The sequence below is a fragment of the Enhydra lutris genome, unplaced genomic scaffold (genome assembly GCF_002288905.1).
Source record: "Enhydra lutris kenyoni isolate GAN:26980312 unplaced genomic scaffold, ASM228890v2 scaffoldscaffold20, whole genome shotgun sequence".
Classification (NCBI taxonomy): Eukaryota; Metazoa; Chordata; class Mammalia; order Carnivora; family Mustelidae; genus Enhydra; species Enhydra lutris.
The window spans coordinates 25,149,364-25,172,258 of NW_019154104.1; the positions used below are offsets into that span (position 1 = coordinate 25,149,364).

A 22,895-nucleotide genomic window follows, 5' to 3' on the forward strand; every position below is an offset into this window, starting at 1 on the left:
AAGCGATCATTGTTAGGTGACAAGTTAGAATTGCAGGATATCCCGATAGAGGTGACCTGAGAGACGTGTCTGTCACGGCTTTGCTCACAGATGGGAAACTGAGGCCCAGAGAGGGAGAGGGACTTGGCCAAGGTCACACAGCACATTAGCATCAGCATGGAGAGTCCAACCTCTCTGATCCATGCTGATGTTTCTGTCTTGTCCCTGGGCCTGGAGCAGGTGCCCGTGGATGGGGGCAGCGCAGTGCCAGGCCAGGCCCCGGGCACCAGCATTTCTAGTAGGCATAGCACCACAGGCCCTGAGCCCTGCCTTGTGGGGAGCAAGGCTAGACCCTGGCCCTGGGGTCACTTCTCACTGGGCAGAACCACCCTCCTGAAGGCCGATCTGGACCCACCCAGACCTGGAAGGGACGTTCGGCTCAGGGACTCAGGGAAGCAGGAGGATGCTAGGGACCCACCTGGCCGCATGGGCCTCTGCTGGTGCAGAAGAACCAGAAGGCAGCTGAGCAAGCATGGTCCCAGGACCAGCTGCAATTGCGTCACCCGGATCACGTCAGCAATACTGTTGGCGGGGAGATAAGATGCGGGGACCCCGGCGGGGGGGCTGCCCTGACCTCCCAGATCAGAATCAGCACTCAAACCCAGATCCCCGGGAGATTCCAACACATCCAAGTTTGAGACACACCCCTGTCATTTATCAGCCCGGTAACCTGAGGCCTGATAGGGGAGGGACACTGCCAAGGCCATGGGGCCACAGAAGCCACAGCCTCTGCGTACCTCGGTCTCCCGCAGCCTGGCCTCCAGGGCCGCCCGGGGCCCCTGGGTGTTGTCGTTGACCTGCAGTCGCTCCTGCACGGCCTTCATCCACTCGCGGGCGTCCTCCACGCTCCTGTCGAAGTCCTCCTGGGGCGGCTGAGTCATGGCACCTGCGGGGGCTGAAGGCAGGACCACATGAGATCAGGCCGGCGGGTGAGAACGCCGGGTAGTGTTGGTGGGGGGTGGAACCGACGCTGGGGACAGACCCGCATCCCACCAGCGCCCCTCCTGGTGCTCCCATTCGGTTGCACAGTCCTCCAAAGGACCACAGAGGAGATGGGGTCTCTCCTATGGGAGAGCGGGCCCTGGGCGCCGGGCTGGCAGAAATTCTCCCCGGCCTCTCAGCGTCCCTGCCTCCCGCTCACCCTAGCTGGGGACTCAGGACCAACCCTCTTCTGTCTCTGTGGGTTGAAGCCCCTCCAAAGGAGAATCCCAAAACACATACAGTCTGAGATGTCCATGACACATGATGAATCATGATCTCAATGGATCCAGTAGTCTCACCCTGAGAAATAATTTTTGGCATCACGCAAGCTGAGGGCAGCCCCGGAATCCCACCTGAATATTACCATCTCAGGGCTGGGGATGGGCCCCATCCGCCAGGGGTCTTGTTGCTAGCTCTCCACGAACTTGGGTCCATGGGGGACAATCACTGGTGTCTTTCCGCTGAGCCACAGACCACCTAGCTTGTGGTGGCCACGGACATTCAACTGACCTTGCACTTGAGATGACCTTGCACCTTCAACTGACCCCCTGCTCTGCCGCCTTAGGGGAAGCCCTAAGGCCTGGATCCCCCAGCTAAAGCAGCCCTCCCTACGGTGTCCTCCACTCCCTCACCCTTACCTTTCAGCTGCAGACACCAGGGCGCAGATATCCGCCCGTAACTTTCCTAGAATCCCATTAAACCCAGGCAAAACTATTCTGTATTCCAGCTCTAGTTGTCTGCTTATGCCACGATAACTGACTTCGGATTAAAGTTATTTATATCTGCATCTTACGTGAAGGGATTGTGTGTAGCTTATCCCCAACCTCGCATAACACCTTGCACAGACTCAGCCCTCCGCCAATGCTGAGACGGCCCAGAACTGGTATAAAGTTTAAGGCACCGAAAAACGAATGTAGTATTGGTTAAAATGGCAAATGAAGCAAAACTGGAAAAACCCAAATGCCCAACAGTGGGGCATTAGTTAAGGGATGCAGGGTTCCCCACCTTTCAGGATATTATGCAGCCCACGAAAAGTACGCTTAAAATGAATGGACGATGGAGAATTCTTACAATATAACGACACGAAAACATTCGGCAAAATTGTATATTTAGTAGTTACAACACTACACTAGAAGCAAACAGAGCCACAAAAAACTAAGCTCCTGGGGAAAGGTCAGGCAGTCCAGCCACGACGGGTCCACGTGACTGACTGCAGGGGGCGTGGCCCACAGTGGCTGAAGCCACATCCCACGTGACCTCAAGCCTCTCTTTTCCTGGCACAGTGTCCTTGGAGGCTGCTCGGGTAGAGATTGTTGGCCTGTGGATGGTGGAAACATAGAGTTGGAAGCTTCGGTTTCCTTATTTTTCCACAGGCACTTTGGGAATTTTCTAGAAAGAGCAACCACCCCTTTAAAAATAAAAATAAAAAAACAACAACAACGGTTTCTTCACAAGGTTGAACTAACTGTGTGTTGGCTCTGTCCTCTTGATCATCAGCTTGTGGCCCAACAAGCCTTGACGGAGGGCCTGAGGCTCTGAGCTCCCACCCAGGGCTGGCACGGGCTGGGCTGTGTCCCCAGAGTGCAGGGGACGGGCCTTCACCACCAAAGCAGGTGGTCCGCAAGGGGGACCTGGGCCTGCAGTTTGGAGCTCAGCGTCCCATCCTGTTGTTTTCCTTTCAGAGCTGTTTTGATTTTTTTTTCTAACAATTTAATAAGTTCCCCAAAGCCACTCCCTGTCTTTGAATGCTCCGTTTGTAAAGCACAGTAGAATGTGTGGGCGCTTAAATTGGTTCATTGTGTCTTTAATCTCCCATCTAGTGTGGGACTTCATTGGCTTCCAGAAAGTTCAGCTTTTACGTAACTTTACAAAGCAAGGCAGGGGAGGGGCAGACAGGAGTCTCCCAGAGTTTCTGGGGGCAGGACCGCTGGCAAGAATTTTCTTCATTGCCACACGGGCCCGAGAGAGGCTTGGGAGAGCCCTTCTGGCGGCAAATGCCCAGGGCCTGTAAGGCAGGGTGGTTTGGAGACCCCGATGTACATTGTACGTTACACCGTCGTATGATGTACATTACCTGGGACACTTGGGGTGTAGTGGGGTACGGTGGGGCTCAGGTGGGCCTCAGACCCCTGGATCGGCCTCCACTGAGGGACCTCATGAGGCTGGGCTTGGGGAGCCCCAGGCGGAGTTCAGGAGACCGGGGCATCTTAGCCTGTTTTGCAACCATTTCGTTCCCCATGACACGCACGGGAACTCAACACAAGCTCGCAGCCAGGCCTGTCTCAAGAAGCTCACAGGAGAGGGGCGCCTGGGTGGCTCGCTTGGTGAAGCGTCTGCCTTTGGCTCGGGTCATGATCTCAGGGTTCTAGGACTGAGCCCCACGTTGGGCTCCTTGCTCAGCAGGGAGTCTGCTCCCTCCCACCCCCCCACCCCACCCCTGCTTGTGCTCACGGCTCTCTCTCTCTCTCTCTCTCTCAAGTAAACAAAATCCTTTTAAAAAATTAAAAAAGCTCATGGGAGAGAAGCAGCACACTGAGCACGCATGTGGGCTGCAGATGAGTGTGCTCGGGGCCGGCGTGGGAGTGGTTTGAGGGAAGCGGGACAGCTCCAGACTTCCAGAGCTTTCTCTGAATAAAGGCTTGAAATCCCAACAATAGAGTGCAAAGAATTACAAAGGAAACCAATCATCTCAAAACACAGTTATCAGGGGCCCTGGGTGGGCTCAGTCTGTTGAACTTCAGACTCTTAGTTTAGGGTCAGGTCGCCATCTCAGGGTCGTGAGATCGAGCCCCACGTGGGGCTCTGCTCTCAGAGGGGAACCTGCTTCAGGTTCTCTCTCTCCTCTCCTTCTGCCCCCTTCCTGTGCTTGCTCTCTAAATAAATAAATAGATAAGTAAATAAAATCTTTTAAAAAAAACAACCCATAGTTATCAAAAGACTAAATCAATGAGATATACATGCACAAACACACAATTTTTTATTAACACATTAAATCACAAGAGCTAACAATGGGGCTTCGCTACACGACTATTTCTGAGCTTTGGGCAGGTGACCCTGGCCAGGGAGAGTAGAGAGGGGAAGCCTTCACAGGGGTGGGCAGAGGCTGGGGGTTAGGGCTGAAAGGGGCAGGGGCAGGAGGACCCTTGAGGGAAGGCTATGGGAGTGAGCACGGGGCTGGTCCGTAGGAGGAGAGAGAGCGAAAGGAAACGGTCCCAGTTTCCAGCCTCCTGTGTGGTTACCACAAATGATGGCAGGAAGAGAAATGACATTTTGGCCTTGATGACAGACAAGCTGGGCCAGGGCACAGGCATAAAGCCAAGGCAGGACAGATCAGGGGCTCAGCTGGAACCCGGGTCAAAACCCCTAAGTGTGAGAGGCTGACATGTTAGTAGGAGGCTGGCAAGACTTGTGGGATCAGAAGGGGGGGAGCTGAACTAGAGCTTGAGGAGGGAGGCTCAGGGCAAAGCAAGGGGCCCAAACGCGGTTGATAGGTGTGCCGTGGTAGAGGGTGCTGGAAATGGGATGTAGCCCAAAGGGAAGAGAAAGGCACGAACACAGCTGCCATGGTAAACGACCTACACTGTGCCAGGCACTTGGCCCAGGGCACCCCCCACCCCGACCTGAGAGGGAGGTGACACAGGGGGGCGGCAGACTCACGTGGCCCCACAGCGGGAGTTCAGCTCAGCCTCCCCCGTCCACCAGCACCTCCTCGTAGAATGTCGTGGGGACTTGTCAGGAAAGCAGGTGCTTCGAGCCCAGCGCTGACCCCTCACTTCTCCCCTTGCAGGTAAGAACACTGGGACTAGGACGTCTGGGCGGCTCAGTCGTTTAAGCGTCTGCCTTGGGCTCAGGTCATGATTTCGGGGCCCCGGGATCGAGCCCCACATCGGGCTCCTTGCTCAGTGGGGAGCCTGCTTCTCCCTCTGCCTGCTGCTCCCCCTGCTTATGCGCTCTCTCTCTCTCCCTCTCTCTCTCTGACAAATAAATAAAATCTTTGGGAAAAAACAAGAACAAAAAAACTGAGACTAGACACACCGACCCATGGCTTCAGGCTGAGAGCTGAAACTCCTTCTGTCAGATTCCACAGTCTGTGCCCGTCCCGCGGACCACACTGTCTCCAAAGCCAAGTCCAGTTCCCTGCCCCCTGGGGCATCTGACAGAAGTGTCCCGGGGCGGGCAGTGACCCTGTTTTGGACAGGATCCCACCAGGTGGGCCGAATCCACTCAGTCCAGCAGCAAACCTCCGGGGCCGGCCAACGCAGGGGTGCGGGAGCCGAGAAGCCTCGAGAAGACCAGAGGGAGCCAGGAGATCGGCCACCTTCACGCAACTGGAGGGACGAAGGGCTGGGAGCCACTGAGCAGCAGGGACTGAGCACTGCAGCAACAAAACCACTGACTGACTACTGACGCCCCCCCCCCCCCCGGGGCTCAAAGCCCGTCTCCTGACAGTCGGTGCACAGACCCCCCTCCCCTTCCCAGGACCTGCAGAGCTGAGGTGGTACGGTGCAGGCCCCTCCTTGGCTCTGCGGTGCCACCAGACTCCCTAAGGACCAGGCTGGGACAGTCCCCTGCCCCCTTCAACGCCTCCTCTGGGAACGCACACACACTGTAATACACATGCCATTTGGGAATCTGGACGCTGTCACCACCCTGCTTAGGACCTCGCCCGATTCCACTGGGGAACGCGGTACCCCAGGACACCCAACCCCTCCCGGGCAGAGAGAGGAGCAAAGCCAGGTTCACAGAGTGGCTGTCATGGGGCTGGCATTATTGGTACCAATTTACAAAGATGGAGACAGACCCAGGAAAGCAAATGAACCTGCCCCAAGGGGTGGACGCAGGGTTAAGGATAATAATTGCGATAGGCAACAAGGGTCTGGCGTTGTGTGTGTGCCTAACTCTAGCATGAAGGGCTTATGGCTATTAACTCATTCATCCTACAAAGCCCCAGTGAGAGACTCGGCATTACCCCCACATTATTGCTGAGGAAATGAAGGATCCGTGATACTAAGAATGTCACCCGAAGTCAGAGGGACATTAAGTAGAAGGTGCGGGACTTGAACTCAGGTTGGCTTGTGTCCAAAGCCTTTGCTCTTAAACACCACGGTTCTACGAAGCGTCCATGCCTTTGCCTGTGGCCCCCAGCTGCCCAACCCCAGTGAGGGCTGCCCATGCAGTGTGGGGAGTCCGCGGATCCTCTCTGATGAACGTCAAAGTTCCAAAAAGGCTACTCCAGGGGGACATCTGGGCCTCTGCTCAGAGATCTGGCCCTTGCTGCCAGGCAGCCACGGTCATGCAGTGCCTGGCCACTGGCATTCGTTCCGGTACCCAGAAGCCTTCAGCACACAGACCTCAGTAACCCCTGGACCCGTGGCAGACCCTATGGAGAGTGACAGCCCGCTGTGCCTGCCCTGCCAGCCTGGCCAGCGGCCCCCACCACACGCTGACCCTGAGCCCGGGGAAGGGGGCTCGCGCCCCTTCCGTGACTCGCCCAGCTTCCCCGTGACTCATTCCTGCCCTGCCACAGTTTCCATCCTTACTCATTCCCGCTGCTCTCATGGATGCAGATGGAATTTCAGGCAGCTGGTTTGAATCCCAAAGTTTATTTCAAGTGGATTCTGGGAATGCGCTCTTTTGTTTACGTGTGGCGACGATGATGTGGCCAGGCCACCGTTCAGAGTGTCGTTCGGAGCACCAGGACGGTCCTGGGGCGGTTCTCTCCTGCCCAGCATGCCCAGAAGGTGATTCTGAGAGCAAAGCGTGAAGAGTGGGGACAGAGTCTGGCACCACCTTATTTCATCTTTTAACAGCCTCTAAGGGCCTGAATCCAGAGCCGGGACAATCGCTGGGCTCTGTCCCATCTCAGAGGGAAGGACAGGCTCAGAGAGGCTAAGGGACAGCCCAAAGCCACACAAACGACAGGCCACTGCAACCCAGCCCCTGCCCATCGCATTTGCTGATACCAAAACCCCCTCATCCTACCAGGCTTGTGGGGTCCACTCTACAATTCCAGCCACAGAGGGGACCGGCCAGCGACGGCTTTCACAACGAGGGCTCTGAGAACGATTTTCGAACAGCCCCCGTCACGGATAAACGGCCGCTGGCAGTGAACACTGTTCTCCGGCCCAGCTCCTGCCCCAGACTCTGATTCCGAAACAGCGTTTCCCAGTCCTCAGTCGTCTGAAGCCAAGCTCTCCGTCAAAAGGCACAGCGCGGAGGACGCCACAATTTCTACCCAGGGAGCGCTAACCTCGGCGAGCATGGTCAGAGGTCAAATACAAACATCTGGGAATGGAGAGAATGCACAGGGCAACTAAGAGAGAATGGGGGGAGAGGTGGGCAACCAAGAGAGAATGGGGGGAGAATGCCCCCCTGGGGCAGGGCAGGGGCTCCTGGGGCACAGGTGTGCTCCGCTCCAGCTGCCGGCTGGAGGCGGGGCGGGGGGCTAGGGGGCAGGCGGGGACCAGTCAGAGGCCTCAAAGGGGTGGGCTCCTTGTAGGGATCTTGAGGCCCCAGTGTCACGGCCGGCTCCTGGCAGCGTGGTCAGGGCGGTGAGAAGTCAAGGAGGCAGGGACTGGCTGTCAGATGTAGATCAGAGAGCACCGGGCAGGGTGTCAGAGTACTACTCTGACCTGGCTGGGACAGAGAGCCTTAGACCACAGGCACGAGGTCGCTCAGGCCGGTCAAGGCAGTCCTACTGGCTTCTGATTCAGAAGAGATTGTTAGGTGGGTGTTGGTTTTTCACACTGTGGGTCATGACTCAATCCAAGCTCCGGCAGTAAAAACACGGCTCACACTCCCAAGGACACCGTGATGACACCCCCTAAGGCTCCGGGCCGGGAGGACAGTGTGGCCAGGCCAGCCGCAGGTGCTGCCCCAGGCTCCAGGGCCCCGGCCTGAGAAGATCTGGCCCAATGGGATGGAAGCCAGGATGAGGTGTCAGACCTTTGTCCCTGCACCTGCCCTGGCCTCCCTTCCCAAGTGATCTGTGACAGCACAGCAGTGACAGACATCCCCATGCCCCTCCTCCAGGCCTCTTACTGGTCCTGCAAAGCTGAGGCATGTGCCCCTGTGCCTCATGCCTTCTCTCAGAGGTGGTGGGGCGGGGGAGTCTTCCCCAGGGAGCAGCAAATCCCACAGTCATCCCCGAACCCACAAGACCTGCCTGGCCTTCTGGCCCGACCTCCCACAGCACCTCCCCCAGAACTGGAGCCCCCTCCCTGCACGGTCTGCACCATAGCCCACAGGAAGTGTGGCCACAGCGATCATGCACACCTTGCCCCACGCCTCCTGCGGCTCCCCCATGGAAGAAGGCAATGGCAAACCTTTTTAAAGGAGAAATCGTGGCTGCATGAAACGTATTCTCAGAGCCCACTCTCACCAAGACGGATTTCAGAAATGAGAACTTTCTGCTAGGTGAAAATCTGGCCTTTCAATCTGAGAGCATTGCCCCAACATGTATAGTTTTTAACTTTTTATTTGTTTTTATTAGACTAGATTTGGCATACAACTTGTGGCCTCCAGAAACATCTCCCTCAGGTCCTAATTTGAGAAACCTTGGACTGGCGGATGAAGCCAGTGCTCCTTGTGACCCTCAAGGACTGAGCTCCCCACTAACCCTAGCTCTACTTTGCTGCACCACAAGGCACACTGTAGAGTCTTCCAGAAGCTTTGAGTCTGGGTGCTGCCCCTCCTCCTGCTTAGTTCTGACTGGTAAGTCCCTTCCTACCACACCCCTATGCTCCTCCTTCCAACAGACACTTCTCTGATCTCCTTTCCAAGATCCACTTAGAGCCACCGAGAGAGGTGGACACCTTCCCAGCTTCCTCCTTCCCCGCCCAACGACCCCTCCCTTCCTCAGCAGCCCGTGAACACTGTGTACACCGCTGTTGATTATAGGTTTACTAAGCACCATCTGTGGATTTCCCCATGTTCTCCTTCCGACCTAGGAGGGAGTTAGGATCATGGTTTCCATCTCACGGAAAGAAAATTGGGTTTTGCTTGCGGGGGGTGGGGGGCACAGCATGGTTAGTAAGCCACGGACCCAGAATGGGACCCGGCCGCTGGACCGCGCTGTTCCTGTTCCATTGCTCGTATGTGCTGAGGAGTTCTCTGAAGGAGGGCAGGGTCAGACTCATCTTACTGGTTAGCTGACTGGAGATGGGGTCACCTTCATTTCCAACGGCTTCCCTGGGAGTATAACTGATGAATAAGGCATTGTTAAACCGCACAATTTATAGGGTTTGACATGTACACCCATAAAACCATCACCCCACTCAAGATAAAGAACACATCTATCACGCCCCGGGTTCCTGATCCCACTTCTGGTCCCTCCCTTCTGTCCACAGCCCATCGCTGGCAAACGCTGATCTGTGCACGGTCCCTGCAGGGCACTTGGCATTTTTCTGGAGGATTTCATGTAAATCGTATGATGCACTTTGTACGTGTGTATTTATTTTTGGCCTGGCTCCTTTTCCTCGCCACAGCTACTCTGGGATACATCCACGCGGATGCCGGTATCAATGGCTCATTCCTTTCTGTGCTTTGTAACGGCCCCATTCTGCGCAGACAGCACAGACGGACCGTCTGCAGCTTTTACGAATAAAGTGGCTCAGAACACTTGTGTATAGACATTCCCTTTCATTTCTCTTGCAGAAATACGAAGGAGTGGAGAGGCTGGATCACATGGTTGGTGTGATGTTTACACTTTTTGGAAACTGCCAGGCTGTTTTCCAAAGCGGCCACACCCCCGTCCGTTCGGCCAGCCGTGTGTGTGAGGGTTCTGGTTCCCGCACATCCTCCCATGGCCAGGTCTTCAATCTTAGCCTCTTCTAATCGGTGTGCTGGGATAGTTTATTGTGACTTTTAATCTGCAGTCCCAAAAGGCCAACCACTTGACTGACTTGTGTTTGCGCTTTGAGCCCCCTTACTAAGCTCCCGGGCTCCACAGAGCACTTCCCAGGCCCCTCCTCCTTTCAGGCTGTCCCTGGCTCAGCTCCCAGCCTGGCCATGGGCTGAAGGCCAGAGGAGTAGGGAGCTGAGTGACAGGGGGACACGCAGCCAACAGGAATCTGCTCCAATTCCAAGGGGCCTGGCAGCTGACTCCTTGAACACGTGGTTCTCTGAGGCCAAAACCCTTGAACCAACAGCCAGAAGCATGTAGCGTGTGATGGTCTCTCAGCTCTGAAACAGGGGTTCTGGGGGGTGCCCTATTCTGTGCTCCTGGAGCTCTCAGACGGGCTGGGTTCAAAAGGGACCTGGATGCCCACACACAACTCAGCAACTCAGCTCACTCAGTGGCTGCCACAGGATGAAAAGCGACAACTTCCCCAACCACACTGAGCTCCTTTGAACGTAAACTTGCATCTGAGCCTGGCCCTTGCCTGTCTTGATCTCTGCTCCCTTGATCAAGGTACCTGGGACAGACACTGAGACGTGGCTGGTGTTACACATATTTGTGAACAGACAGGTAAATCTGGAAATTATAAAGAATAGTATTTACTCCCACTGTCACTTAAGTTGGTACTTGGTAATTATCATCTCAATTCTTTTTTTTTTTAACTTTTTCTAAAAGGAAGAAATATGGAACCAGAAGGAGCATCTCTCTGGCCATACTGGTCCTTGATGTACATATACATGATATGGGTTTGGGGAAAATCCAAGAAAGGCGGGGATGTGGGAGGGAGAACATCAGCGACTCTGCTAACCTATTATCAGAGCCTTCCTGTGGGTGACATGGGCCCCGGAATGGGATTAGGGGACCCTGGTTCCAGTGCAGACTACCGCCAACCAGCTTCCAAACCCAGTCTCCTTGTTGGCAAAGTGGAAGCAATCAAAGTCGTCACCTGACTTCCATCCTCTCTGAGCTTTCAAACTGGAAGGTTGTCACAAAGGGAAAGGGCACACCCAATTCACCTTGGGACTTTTTTCCAACAGAATCACTCTTAATAAAGGAATTATATGTGACCAAGAAGCCCCGCGCTATCCAAAAGTGTAGGACTTTGTAATAATCATCGTCTGTGCTGGGGACAGAAAGGCTAATTTTACTTTGTTACCAGGTCACAATGTGCAACAGCCATGGGCTATAACAAGGCATCAGGAAGCCCATCTACCATGCTGGAGGGAACGCTACATTGTTCCAACCCACAACTCCTAACTGTTCTAGCTGGAGACCTTCATAAGAGCGAGCTCTCTGGGCCATACCCTACCAAGGTATGTTATAGGTAAGGAAACAAAGCACAGAGATCTTAAATAACTTTCCCCAAAGCATGCAAAGCTGGAATTGAAACTCTGACAGTTTGGGACTCCAGAGGCTTCTTCTCCTCGACCACGGCTCTTTCCCTGTGGACAAGCGGTCAGTACTACCTGGCTGGCATGTTAGGGAAGACTGGAAGGCCAGGGTGTCAATAAAGTAAATACCGTAGCTGGGTGGCAGATAAAAGACCCATGAATGACCTGTACAGCTCAACCTAATGTTCCAGATACTTCCTAGAGCAAGAGTTGACATTTGGGCCAGGCCTATGGCCTTATCAGCAAAGCCGTGTTTTGCCATCTGCCCCTCACACCTGTAGCCCCTGGTACGCTGCACCACCGCGGGTACCCCTGGCACCCAGCACGCCCCACTTGGCTCCATGACTGTCGCTGATGTGCCGACTTTCCCATCTGACTGTGGCCCTCAAGGGTGGAGGCCCTGTCTCACCTGCTCCGTACACATAGGCCTGGAGCACAGTTGGTGTGGAGAAAGGCAGTGCTGCTTACTAACTGAGCACAACATCGACGTTCTTGGAAAGGCAGGCTTGGCTTTCATCCTGACCAGGGAGTCGCTGAAATGGCCCTCAGATCTGAGACTGGCTCCAGATCTCTGGCTGCAGCGCTGGGCTCACAGCATGATGGGATACCCCAAAGAGCCAACGAAGAGTCTACAGAGACCTCCCTGAGTCTCAGCATGTAACAATCGGACCCCTTCTTAGGAATCCTCTTAGCTCGCTGAGCCATTCTATAGATGGGGAGACTGAGGCTTACAGAAAGAAAGAGACCCATCCAAGAATTCGCTCAATGGCAGAGCTCTGGCCAGGATTTACTGTGGTATAAACACATTCTATGTAATGCATGTTTCTTCAAAGGGACCCACTGATAAAGAAACAATTAGTATCATAGTTACTGTTAATTTTCAACAAGGGTGCCAAGACAATTCAATGAGAAGAGAAGAGTCTTTTCAACAAATAGTGTTGGGACAACTTTATATCCACAGGCAAAAGACAGAACTTGGACCCCTACCTCACACCATAGACCAAAGTAACTCAAAATAGATCAAAAATCAAATTGTAAAGAGCCGGACTATGAAACTCGTAGAGGGACTCATAAGCATAAATCTTCCTAGCCTAGGACTGGGCACTGTTATCTTGGATGTGACACCAAAAGCACAAGCAACAAAGGAAAATTAGATAAATCAGACTTTATCAAAATTATAAACTTCTGTGCTTCAGAGGACACTATCAAGAAAGTGAAGAGAGGGGCACCTGTGTGGCTCAGTGGGTTAAGTATCTGCCTTCGGCTCAGGTCATGATCTCAGGGTCCTGGCATCGAGCCCCACATCGGGCTCTCTGCTCGGCAGGGAGCCTGCTTCCTCCCCAACCCCCATCTGGCTCTCTGCCTACTTGTGATCTCTTTCTCTCTGTCAAATAAATAAATAAAATCTTTGGGGGGAAAAAAAAAGAAAGTGAAGAGAAAATCCCACAGAATGAAAGATTTTGCAAATTATTTATCTAATAAGGGACGTCTATCTAGAAAGACAAAAACCCAATTATAAAATGGGCAAAGGATCTGAACGACATTGCTTCAAAGAAGATGTGGGTACAAATAGCCAATAAGCACATCAGAAGATGTTCAACATCATTAGCCATCAGGGAAATGCAAATTAAAACCAAAATGAGATACCACTTTGTGCTCATTGGGACACTTAGAGTCAAAAAGATAAACAATAACAAAGTATGCTCGAAGATGTGGAAAAAGGGGAACCCCAGATACTACTGGTGAGAATATACAATGATGCAGGCACTTTGAGAAATGGCCTGGTGGTTCCTTAAATGAACACATAGTTACCAGAGGACCCAGCAATCCCTGGGTGTCTACCCAAGAGAAATTACAACATGGCCCCACTCGAAAACTTGTACACAAATGTTCCTGATAGCCAAAAAAGTGGAAACAACCAATACGCCCATCAACTTATAAATGGGTAAATAAATGTGTTATATTCATACCATGGAATGTTACTCAGCAAGAAAAGAGAATGAAGCCATCATAAAGCCATACTATAATTGTCCCTTAAAAACATGATGCTAATGACAGAAGCCAATCACAAAGGACCACACACCACCTGATTCCACTGATATGAAATGTTTAGAACAGGCAAATCTATAGACATGGAAAGTCGATTTGTGTTACCTAAGGCAAGGGTTGGGGAAAGATGGGGGTGGTGTAGGGTTTCCTTTTGGGGGAATAAAAACATTCTAAAAATGACCACAGTAACTTTTGTACAATTCTGTGAATGTACTAAAAGGCATCAAACTGCATACTTTAACTGCATACTTTAACTGTTCTAAAATGTTGTGAATTATATCTCAATAAAGCTGTTTTTTTAAGAAACGATCAGAATCCAAAAACTAAGAGGGCCATTCAAAGAGACCTAGTTTAAGCACCCATCTTTGTTTGAATTTCCTTAAAAATGTACCCATCCAAAGGCCTCTAAGACCCTTGTACATCTCCAGTGATGGGTGGCTCACTACCTCTTCACAGCAGCCCAATCTCTTTTTATAAAGCTCAGGGGAGAAGGAAGTTCTTCCCTCCGGGGATCCAAACCCTGCACCGTACCAGTGGTATGCCCATATATGAGGAGTTAACGGGCTACCTGAGATCTTTTGTAAAATGGTGAACCTATACATTCCATCCACTGAGCACTTATTAGGTACCAGGAGACCTCTCTGCCTCCTGGCCCACATGGCCTCACCAGACCCTTAAGGTAACTTTGATGGTTCTTATGATAGCCCCTACTACAAAGATAAGGAAACTAAGTTTCAAAGAGGTGAAATAACTTGACTTCAAACTTTCAGGGGCACCTGGGTGGCTGAGTTGGTAAAGTGACCAACTTGACTTTGGCTCGGGTCACGATCTCAGGATTGTGGGGTGAAGCCCCTCGTTGGGCTCCACAGTAAGCATGGAGCCTGCTTAAGATTCTCTCTCTCCCTCTGCCCCTCTCCCCACTCAATCTCTCATACACACTCTCTCTCTCTCTCTCAAAAATAAAATAGAATCTCAGAACTGGTCACTGTGGTTGCCCAAGAGGCACAGCTGGGATTTGAACCTGGGTCTCTCAGACGCCAGCGCTGCAGCCCAGCCAGCCAGTCGGGCCAGACGGCTTCTGAGAGCCTGACACCACGCCAGCATGCAAGCCGGGCTTCGGGTCGTTACGTGAGTGGCATGAAACGGGAACAAACGGAAAGCAAACTCTGCTACCCCACAGAGGGCAGAAGGCAGCAGCCTGGCAGGCTGAGCAAAGCGCGGGCCTGGGAGCAGGCGGCGCGGCCGGCCAGGACCGCGTCACCAGGGCAGGCGGGCTGACACTGGGCAAACTCTGTGGAGCAGACTGAGGCCCGGGGAAGCATTCCAGCGGGCTTGCCAGGGTTCGCAACTCAAGGACACATCACTTGGTACTGGGAATTCCTGGGAGGAGCAAACCCTCCCTGTGAGAAGCTACTTGATGTGACAGCTTCTGCTGAGTTAATCATAAAAATATTTTGTTATACTTGAGAGTTGGCTCTCAATACCCAGTTCCAGTTTATAGATGAAGATGCTGAGATAGAAGTTGCACGGCCTGCCGGTTGTAGGGCTCGTGGTGTGCACGAGCACGGACTCTGAATGGGGCCGTTACAGGTGCCCAAGTGGAGAAGCACACCAGAAGCGCTTGGAGCCTAGAGAACAGAACGATGGGAGATCCCAGGAGGGTTCACAGAGGAGGGGACACCCTGGCTGAGACATCGACAAGCAGGGTCTGCCTAAGGTGCAAAGCGGCAAAGAGCATGACAAGTGGACGGAGAAGCGGGCGTAACAGCGAGGAGGTGGAAAATTGCAAGGCCCAGTTCAGGCTGCAGAGGGGGCTTGGGAGTTGTTAAAGGGAGACAGAAGGAGGCAGTTGTCAGAGAGGCAGGCTCCGGGGTCTGAATGGCAGGGATGCGAAGGGGTGGACTGACTGTCCTCTGCAGGCAATAGGGAGCCAGTGAGGGTCCATGAGCGAGGGAGTGGCATCCTCTAGTCAGGGGCAGCCCCACAAGCAGCGGACAGCATCTGCCCACCCCTGTGAAACAACGTGGGACTGAGCAGGTTCCTTGCAACCTGGCACCTCAGGCCACATGCTGGAAAATGCCTCCTAAAGTGTCGTTTTCCCTTCTCATCACAAACGCACCCCTCACAAGGGCAAGGGTGCAAGTCAAAAGATCTTTCTCGACAACTGATCAAATGTGCAAACGTCTGATGAGCTGTAGAAAGCGGCCTCCAGCCCCCCAGCAGCATCTGCACTTGAAGCCTGTCCTCGTGGGCCCTCAGCCAGCAAAGCACCCGGCCACACCCCGTGGCCAATGCTGTTTGGTAGGTAACAGGTACCCTGCTGCTCTACTGTCCCTACCTGGCTCATCTATGACCTACAATTGCCCTTGGGTGGGTGTCAAGTTTACCAGAGACCTTGACCTTTGGATGCCCAAGGAGGCTCATGGGGTTGGGAGAGATGGGAGCAGAAGTTTGTACGTGGGAGGCCCCCTGCCATGGGCCGGGCACTGGGCAAGTGCCGGGCATCCCGTACCCACCGACACCAAGGCAGGAGTGACTGCGCCCCTTCTCCAATGGGGAAACAGAAGCTCAGAGGGACCAGCTGTCCTGCCCAGGTCAGATGGCGGCCGAGGCACAGAGGTGGGAGCAAGCTCAGGCCCGCTTGCCCCAGCACCCGTGCCAGGCTGCAGAATGGCCAGCAAAATGAGGAAGTGAGTCAGGAAGGCAAGAGAAGGGGGGTTCCTTTCTGAGTCAGAACAGGATTTCCCATCACACACCCGACTGACTGCAGAGGCACACAAGCTCGGGGGTGAACCTCAGCGGCTCCCCAGCAGGGGCCAGCCCCCCACACTGAGCGCCGCTGAGATGGGGACGAGCCGGAGAGAAGCCTGCATAGCTTGAGGTGACGGCTGCTGGGCCTGGTGATGCCTCCCCAGCAGGTGTCCTGGCTGTATGGCCAGACAAGGTCACCAGTCCCAGCTGCAGGGGTCTTAGGCCGGGGGTTCCAGAAAATGAAGCCTGAGGAAAAACCCAGCTCTTCCCTTCTCCCGCCTTGTGCCTTCTCCTTCCACCCAGACAGGCCAAGGAAAGATGAAGGTGAGGCTCTCAAAGGACCGGGAGGGAGGAAGCAGGTGCTTGGGTTGGACTCATTTCATCTTCTAAGCGAGAACCACACCAGGCTTTTTTTCCCTCCGTTCCGAAGCCTGGGAGAGGCTTGGTCCCTTTAATGGCAAATCTCATTTCAACACCTACTCTCCACCAAACGCTGTGGTTGTGGGTCAGCGTGAAAATCACAGAAGGGAAGAGAACCGCTGAGGTCCTACACCCTTGGGTGGCCTGACAGCTCAGTCTGTCTTTCTGCTTCTGGAAGATGGGCACGGGGCTCACCATTCTCCTGCAGCCTCCCTCCCACCCCCGATCTCTGTAACACGGCGTTTCTCAACCTGAGACCTTCTGCAACCCCCCAGTTCACACGTCCTGTGGGAAGCGCTCACTGAATTCACCTGTCAGAATGTCTCTGTGAACCAGGGATTTTAATCTGTCCCCCGAGACCCTCAGGTGCGGCCCACGAGGGCTCCTTGAGCTAGGAACCTCATGTCGCCTTTTGGGCCTGCCTGTCCTCCTGGTGAGGTCTGCAGGTCTCATGAGGCCCCCTGACTCGGGGAAGACGAACACCGAGCCTGCCCCACACCACCCATGGTGTTAACCATTAACAGTTCTCATTGTAAGTGACCCAGAACATTCCACAGGTGGATGTCACAACCATCCTCAGCCATTCCTGTTTCACAGTTTTGGTGGAGTTGTTCTCAGTTTGACTAGAGAATTGGCAAATGTATCACTTACTTAACAACTGAGTCTCTGATCTACTCTTGCTGGTATTACACACATGGTATTTTCCAGACCGGGACACATCGTTTTCTTGGCCCTGCCCTTTCTTTCTCTCCAGCATCGGCGGCGAACCCCCTTTTCCACAAAGAAACAAAACACGTGGTCACAGGGCCCTATCCCCCTGGCTTGTGACAAGGAAGACCAGAGAACGGTCAAATCTGGGTGATGTGGGGCGGCTGGGCGGGGCAGGGTGGGGCTCGTGCTGGTGAGTCACTGCCCAGAGCCCCCTCCCACCCAGGCACAAAGGCCTGCCTCTTCTGGACACTTCCTCAAAGCGGCCAGGCCTCCAGAGCTAGCCTGCTTAGCGGATTCAGACCTAAGCCAAGTGGATTTAACTTTTCTGACTTCACTTTCTCACCTGTAAAATGGGAAGAAGAGGGCCACCCGGATGGCACAGTTGGTGATGCCACCGACTCTTGATTCGACTCAGGTCATGATCTCAGGGTTGTGAGATCAAGTCCGGCATTGGGCTCCCCCCTCAGCATGGAATCTGCTTGAGATTCCCCCTCTCCCTCTGCCCCTCCCCACTCTCCCTGCCTGCTCTCTCTCTCTCTTAAATAAATAAATTTTTTTTAAAATCTTTAAAGTTGGGGTAATAACAATAATATGAACTTCCTATTGCTGATCTGAGAAAAAGGTGAGCTCTGTTGTAAAGGGGTTAGAACAGTGCAGGTAAACAGCAAGGGTTACATAAGTGTTTTAAATAAATAATAAGTTGACAAATGGGGGGAGGAAGGAAAACAAAACAAACCAAAGCCAAGACGCGATATAACAGTGCAGCAAAGAGGAAATGATGGAGAAAAGTTGAGGCATCATTTCGCAGAGTATTCTGGGCCATTCACAATGAAAACATGTGACGGTTCCCACTGAGGCATAAGTCCGGGAGACTCCGCCCATTCTGGACCAGGGGTCGGCAAACTTTTTCTGGAAAGGATCAGGGAGTATCCCAGCCATATGGTGTCTGTCACAGCTACTCATATCCGCAGTTGTGGTGTCAACACAGCGGGGCGATGCGTGAACCACCAGCATGGCTGGGTTCCAGCAGCTTTGTTTATAAAAACAACTGGCACTTGGCCGGGGGCTGTAGTTTGCCAACTCCTGCTGGTAAATTATGCAAAAGCTGTGTCAACACAAAACAAAAAAAAGATACAGATTGAAAGAAATGTGGAAAAAGACAAGGGGTACTCTTAGAGCAGTGGAATCACAGGTACATTGTTGTAATTTCGATTTCCTTAAGGTGGTAGTCACAGTTTAAAAAAAAAAATTGAAGGGCTTTCATGTAACACACTCTAACAGCACATTAAGAGATTTCGCTGTTCTGTTAGACTTTCCAAACAAGTTGACGTGAGTATTAAGCCCAACAATGACATTATGCTGCACAGAACAGGTAGACTTTGAAGTATGGCGGGTCTGGGACTGAACTTGCCTGCTCTGTTTGCTGTGTGACCTTGGGCAAGTTTATTAACCTCTCTGTTCCTCTGTGTTTCTCAGTTATAAAGTGAGAATAAAAACGGCACCCACAAGCACACAAAAGCCTGGCACTGAGCCTGGGGCACAGTAGGGCTTGCCTCTCAGACCCACCAGGACCCACAAGGATCCACGTGAGCCAGATCCCTCTGCCCCTGGGCCTGTGTCATCATCAAGAACAGGCAGATTAGAAAGCTGGGCATTCTTTCCAGGTAAGAAAAATGCCCTGCTGTGGTTTTCAGGTTTGGTTTAGAAAACAACAACTTGAACATCACTTTTCAATTACGAAAAGGCACTCCAGCTGTGGGAAGAACAGCCCCAGGAAGGGAGTGTTCATTCCAGATGGGAGTTCTTGGAGGGAACCCTGGGGGCTGTGCTCACTGAACCCTGGGGAGACCCTAGGCCAGACAGAGCCAAAGCCATGCCTGTTCCCAAGCCTTAGGCATCAGGGTGCTTCAACTCCTCCCCCAGAAGCCCGCCAGTCTCTCTCTTAAGATTTTATTTATTTATTTTGAGAAAGAGAGAGAGAGAGAGCGCGAGCACAAGCAAGGGGTAAAGGCAGAGGGAAAGGGAGAAGCAGCCTAGCAGACTCTCCGATGAGCAGAGAGCCCAATGGACTCGGGACTGTATCCCAGGATCCTGGGATCATGACCTGAGCCGAAGACAGATGCTTAACTGACTGAGCCACCCAGGCGCCCCAGAAGTTTCAGAAATAGAGCGCATGGTCCACAGATAGCTGGTTTATAAATAAAGATAAAAATTCCCATCTACATAATGGAATACAATACTGGGAATATAAACGACAGGTGTGTAGAAAACAGCATACATATGAACAAATGCAAGATTCCAGAAGCTTAGATTAGAGTCCTTTACATAACACTCATATTTCCCAGGACAACCTCAGGTATCTCTAGAGGAGAAAGTCTTGCAGGACCAGAGTCCTCTCCTCTTGGGGGTTAGGGTCAGGGCCTTCCGGACTTAAACCCTTCAGTGCTCCATAGCCCCTGAGAAAATCCTCAATGCTTAACAGGACACCTAAAGTCCTTCTCCATTTATCTCTGCAGCCTTACCTTCCTCACTTCCCACTTCCTTCCCTGTAACAGGAGCTTCCTGGGCGGGGCCCTCCCCTCTATGCTCTTCTCTCCCTGGCTCCATTTACCCATCACTGCCTCCAGGAAGCTCTCCAGGATTTTTCAGTGGGTAGCGGGCTGGGAATTAACGTTGCTAAATACCTACTAGGTGTCCGGCACTGTGTTCAGTGTTCATGCACATTCAGCTCATTGATGTCTCCCACCTACTCTCGGATGCACAGCAGGAATGATTGATTGCCTTTTTTATAGGAAAATCAAGATTCAGGGGGATTGTAATAATCTGCCCAGGGTTACACAGCAAGTAATCCTGCTGCCGTCTTCTCTCCTCTTAGCAGAGCCCAAGAGGTTTAAAATCGTCCCCGAGCTGCTGAAATGGCAAGGTGATTTCCACAGGGCCAGCCAGAAGAGTCCACACTCTGTATTGTTAACCCCTGCCTCCTATTTGCAAGCCTCATGGCACCCTGGAGACGTTCCCCTCAGGGAACCTTCACCTCTCTGCAGTCCAAGGTCAACTGTTAACAGGCAGTGCAGATTATAATTAGCACATGCCTGTTCCTGCCAGGGCTTCAAGATGCCAGGTTCAGGATATGTCTGTGGGAAGCCAAGAGCACCCGGCTTGTGGGCCGACTCTGTGCTCTGGGATCTCAACAGGAGGGTGTGACCCCCAGAGTGACATCCTTGTATGCATAGGTCCCACCCAAATTGCCTGGACCTTAGCATCAGGTGGAAGCCATCCTCCAGGGCTCAGGGGAGTGGTGTGTGTCCCAGTCCCAGGGCACTATGGCCTTACACCCCTCCTGGAGGGGCCCCTGTCTGGGTTTGGGTGCCCTGTCAGTCCCACAGGGTAGTTCTCCACTGTCAAGGACAACCCATGGCATCTGATGACGCTGTCACCCTCCATATCCCCCTTGACCCTCTCCCTGAAGTCCCCTGCCTAGGGCTGGAGTGAGACTAATCCCTTTCCTCCTGAAAAAGCCTGGGCTCCCGGGTTCTTGCCACCAGTCCCTTTGCGAGCCCATGTCCGTTCTGGCCATTGCCCTGGCAAGGTCACCCACCCAGTGGGGCGGGGGGACAAGGGAGGCCCACATGTGAGCCTGGCACTTGGTACTCCCACCCCAAGAAGAGGAGCAGACACATACTGAGCTCCCACAGGAGGCACATGACACCATCTGACTTTCTAAAATGTGTTTTGTCCCCTGCCCTCACACAATGCTGGCTTTCACGGATTTCCTTGAAGGGACTGAGGGCCCACGTGCCACCAAGCCTGAGAGGACCGCACTGCACAGGAGGGCCGCCACCACCCAGGGGAAAGTGCCTTCTTTCTGCCTCCATGGGAAGGCGCTGCCTGTACTAGGTCTGAACCATCAGCGGCTCCATCCCCGGCCTGCTGGCAACTGGCAGGAGCTCAGCGACTCCCCTCTTCCTTCACATCCTCTTCAGAGCACGTGCAACCTTCTGGTCTGGCCCATGCCATTCTTGCCTGCTTGTTGAATCTAGAGGATTCTAGAGCTTTCTAGAATGTATGTTCCATCAGAGCAGAGACTCTCCCAGTTATGTTCACTGCTCGCATCCCACTTCCTGGGACCGTGCCTGGCACACAGTAGGTCCTCAGCAAGGAATAAATGACTCTCTGCTCTACACGTTCAGTGTCATTCATTCCTCCAAGAAACCTTTACAGGGCCTCCAGGTGCCAAGTGCTGCAGAGGGACATGACAGCGGGGGCCTTCCCTTGAGGAGCTCACGGTATATGGGGAGAGAGATGCAGAAACACAGAAGCCCAGTGATGGAGCTGAGTGAGGTCCAGCTCAGAGGGGCACAGCGGGGCTGGGAGACACAGCTTGTGGTGAGGAGCCAAGGGTCGGAGAAGAGCTCATGCAAAGAAGCAAAGCATGAATGAGCAACTGAGTCATTCGCCCCAGCGTGGGGGAGACCCTCAACCCCAGCCAGTCCCCCTACAGAATTTATGGAGCGCTCTGTGCTCTGGGACCTGCAGTAGGGGGCAGGAGGGCAGGAGCGGGCAGGGGGGATTGGTGTCTCCCATCATGCACCACAGACCCAGTGACTCCTCATGCATAGGGGCTCTGAGCAGACACTGAGGCTCAGGGGAGAGCTGACCCCCTCCTACACCGCCCAGCCACGACCCAGACTGCCCAACGCTGTGGTTGGGACGGTGCGACCGACGGACCAAGTGGGACCAACTGTTCCGGTTTGCTCCAGAATTTCCCTGTTTCTGCCCTGAAAGTCCTGTAGTCCAAGAGACTCTACCATCTAGGGCAAACTGGGGACAGTTGGTCCCATCTGTGCCCATCTATCTTTCTCTCCCAAGACCCCTTCCCCAGTCCTGACGCCCCTGTCCCTACCTCAACCTCTCAGCCACTCACAGGTGGGGGCTGGGTTTCCACAGTCTGTGTCCAGGCCGCTTGTCCTCAGGTAGCCGAGAGAGGGAAATGCTCCAGGTTACAGGTGGGCAGCTCACCAGCGAGCCCAATGTCCGTGTGTCCTGCCTTCAGACAAGGGCAAGGAGTTCGGGAGACCCTGGCTGGCCTCTTCCCCCAGCTCAGAGCCTAACCGCAGCTGGCCCAGATGTGTGATCCCTTCACAGTCTCCCTTGCCTGGGCTTTATCTCCAGTGGCCTCCACAGTCCAAGGTGAGGCTTCCTCCCCAGCCTTCTTTTGTGCATTCAGAGCAAGGCCCACTGCAGGCGCCCGGACAAACACATGCTCAGGCAACAGGCCACTAACAATGACATTTCCATCCCCATTTTACAGAAGGGAAAACCGAGGCCTAACACTGGTTAGGAACTCACCAACAGTATCTGTTTCCTAAGACCCCAAGGATTCCATTCTTCAAATGCAGCTACCCTGAATCCAGTCTTCTAGAATCTTCTAGAGCTTTCCCCACTAACCCTACAGAGACTCAGACACCACAGATGTTCTTGCCCAAGGGGAGTCTGGTAAACTTAAAGACTTCCTCCAGATGCCTGTTTCCAGGCTGGGACTACTAAACCAGAACTCCCTGCAGAATGACAAAGATTCCCCCCTAAGATATTTACAGAAAACCCTCAGCCTGGAGCCTGCCATGGGCTGCTGGAAGTCCGTACAGTCCCCCAAA

The 22,895-nt window shown here is 53.3% G+C and overlaps 1 protein-coding gene across 1 annotated transcript in view; it reads right to left on the reverse strand.

Moving 5' to 3' along the window:
- Positions 1 to 22,895, reverse strand: part of LOC111148481 (spectrin repeat containing nuclear envelope family member 3) — an 83,792-nt gene that overhangs the window by 49,766 nt on the left and 11,131 nt on the right. Inside the window, exon 2 of the mRNA XM_022505053.1 lies at positions 777 to 934. Within this exon, the coding sequence (XP_022360761.1) occupies positions 777 to 920 (144 nt within the window). The 5' untranslated portion in view covers positions 921 to 934. The remainder of the gene's footprint in view (positions 1 to 776; positions 935 to 22,895) is intronic.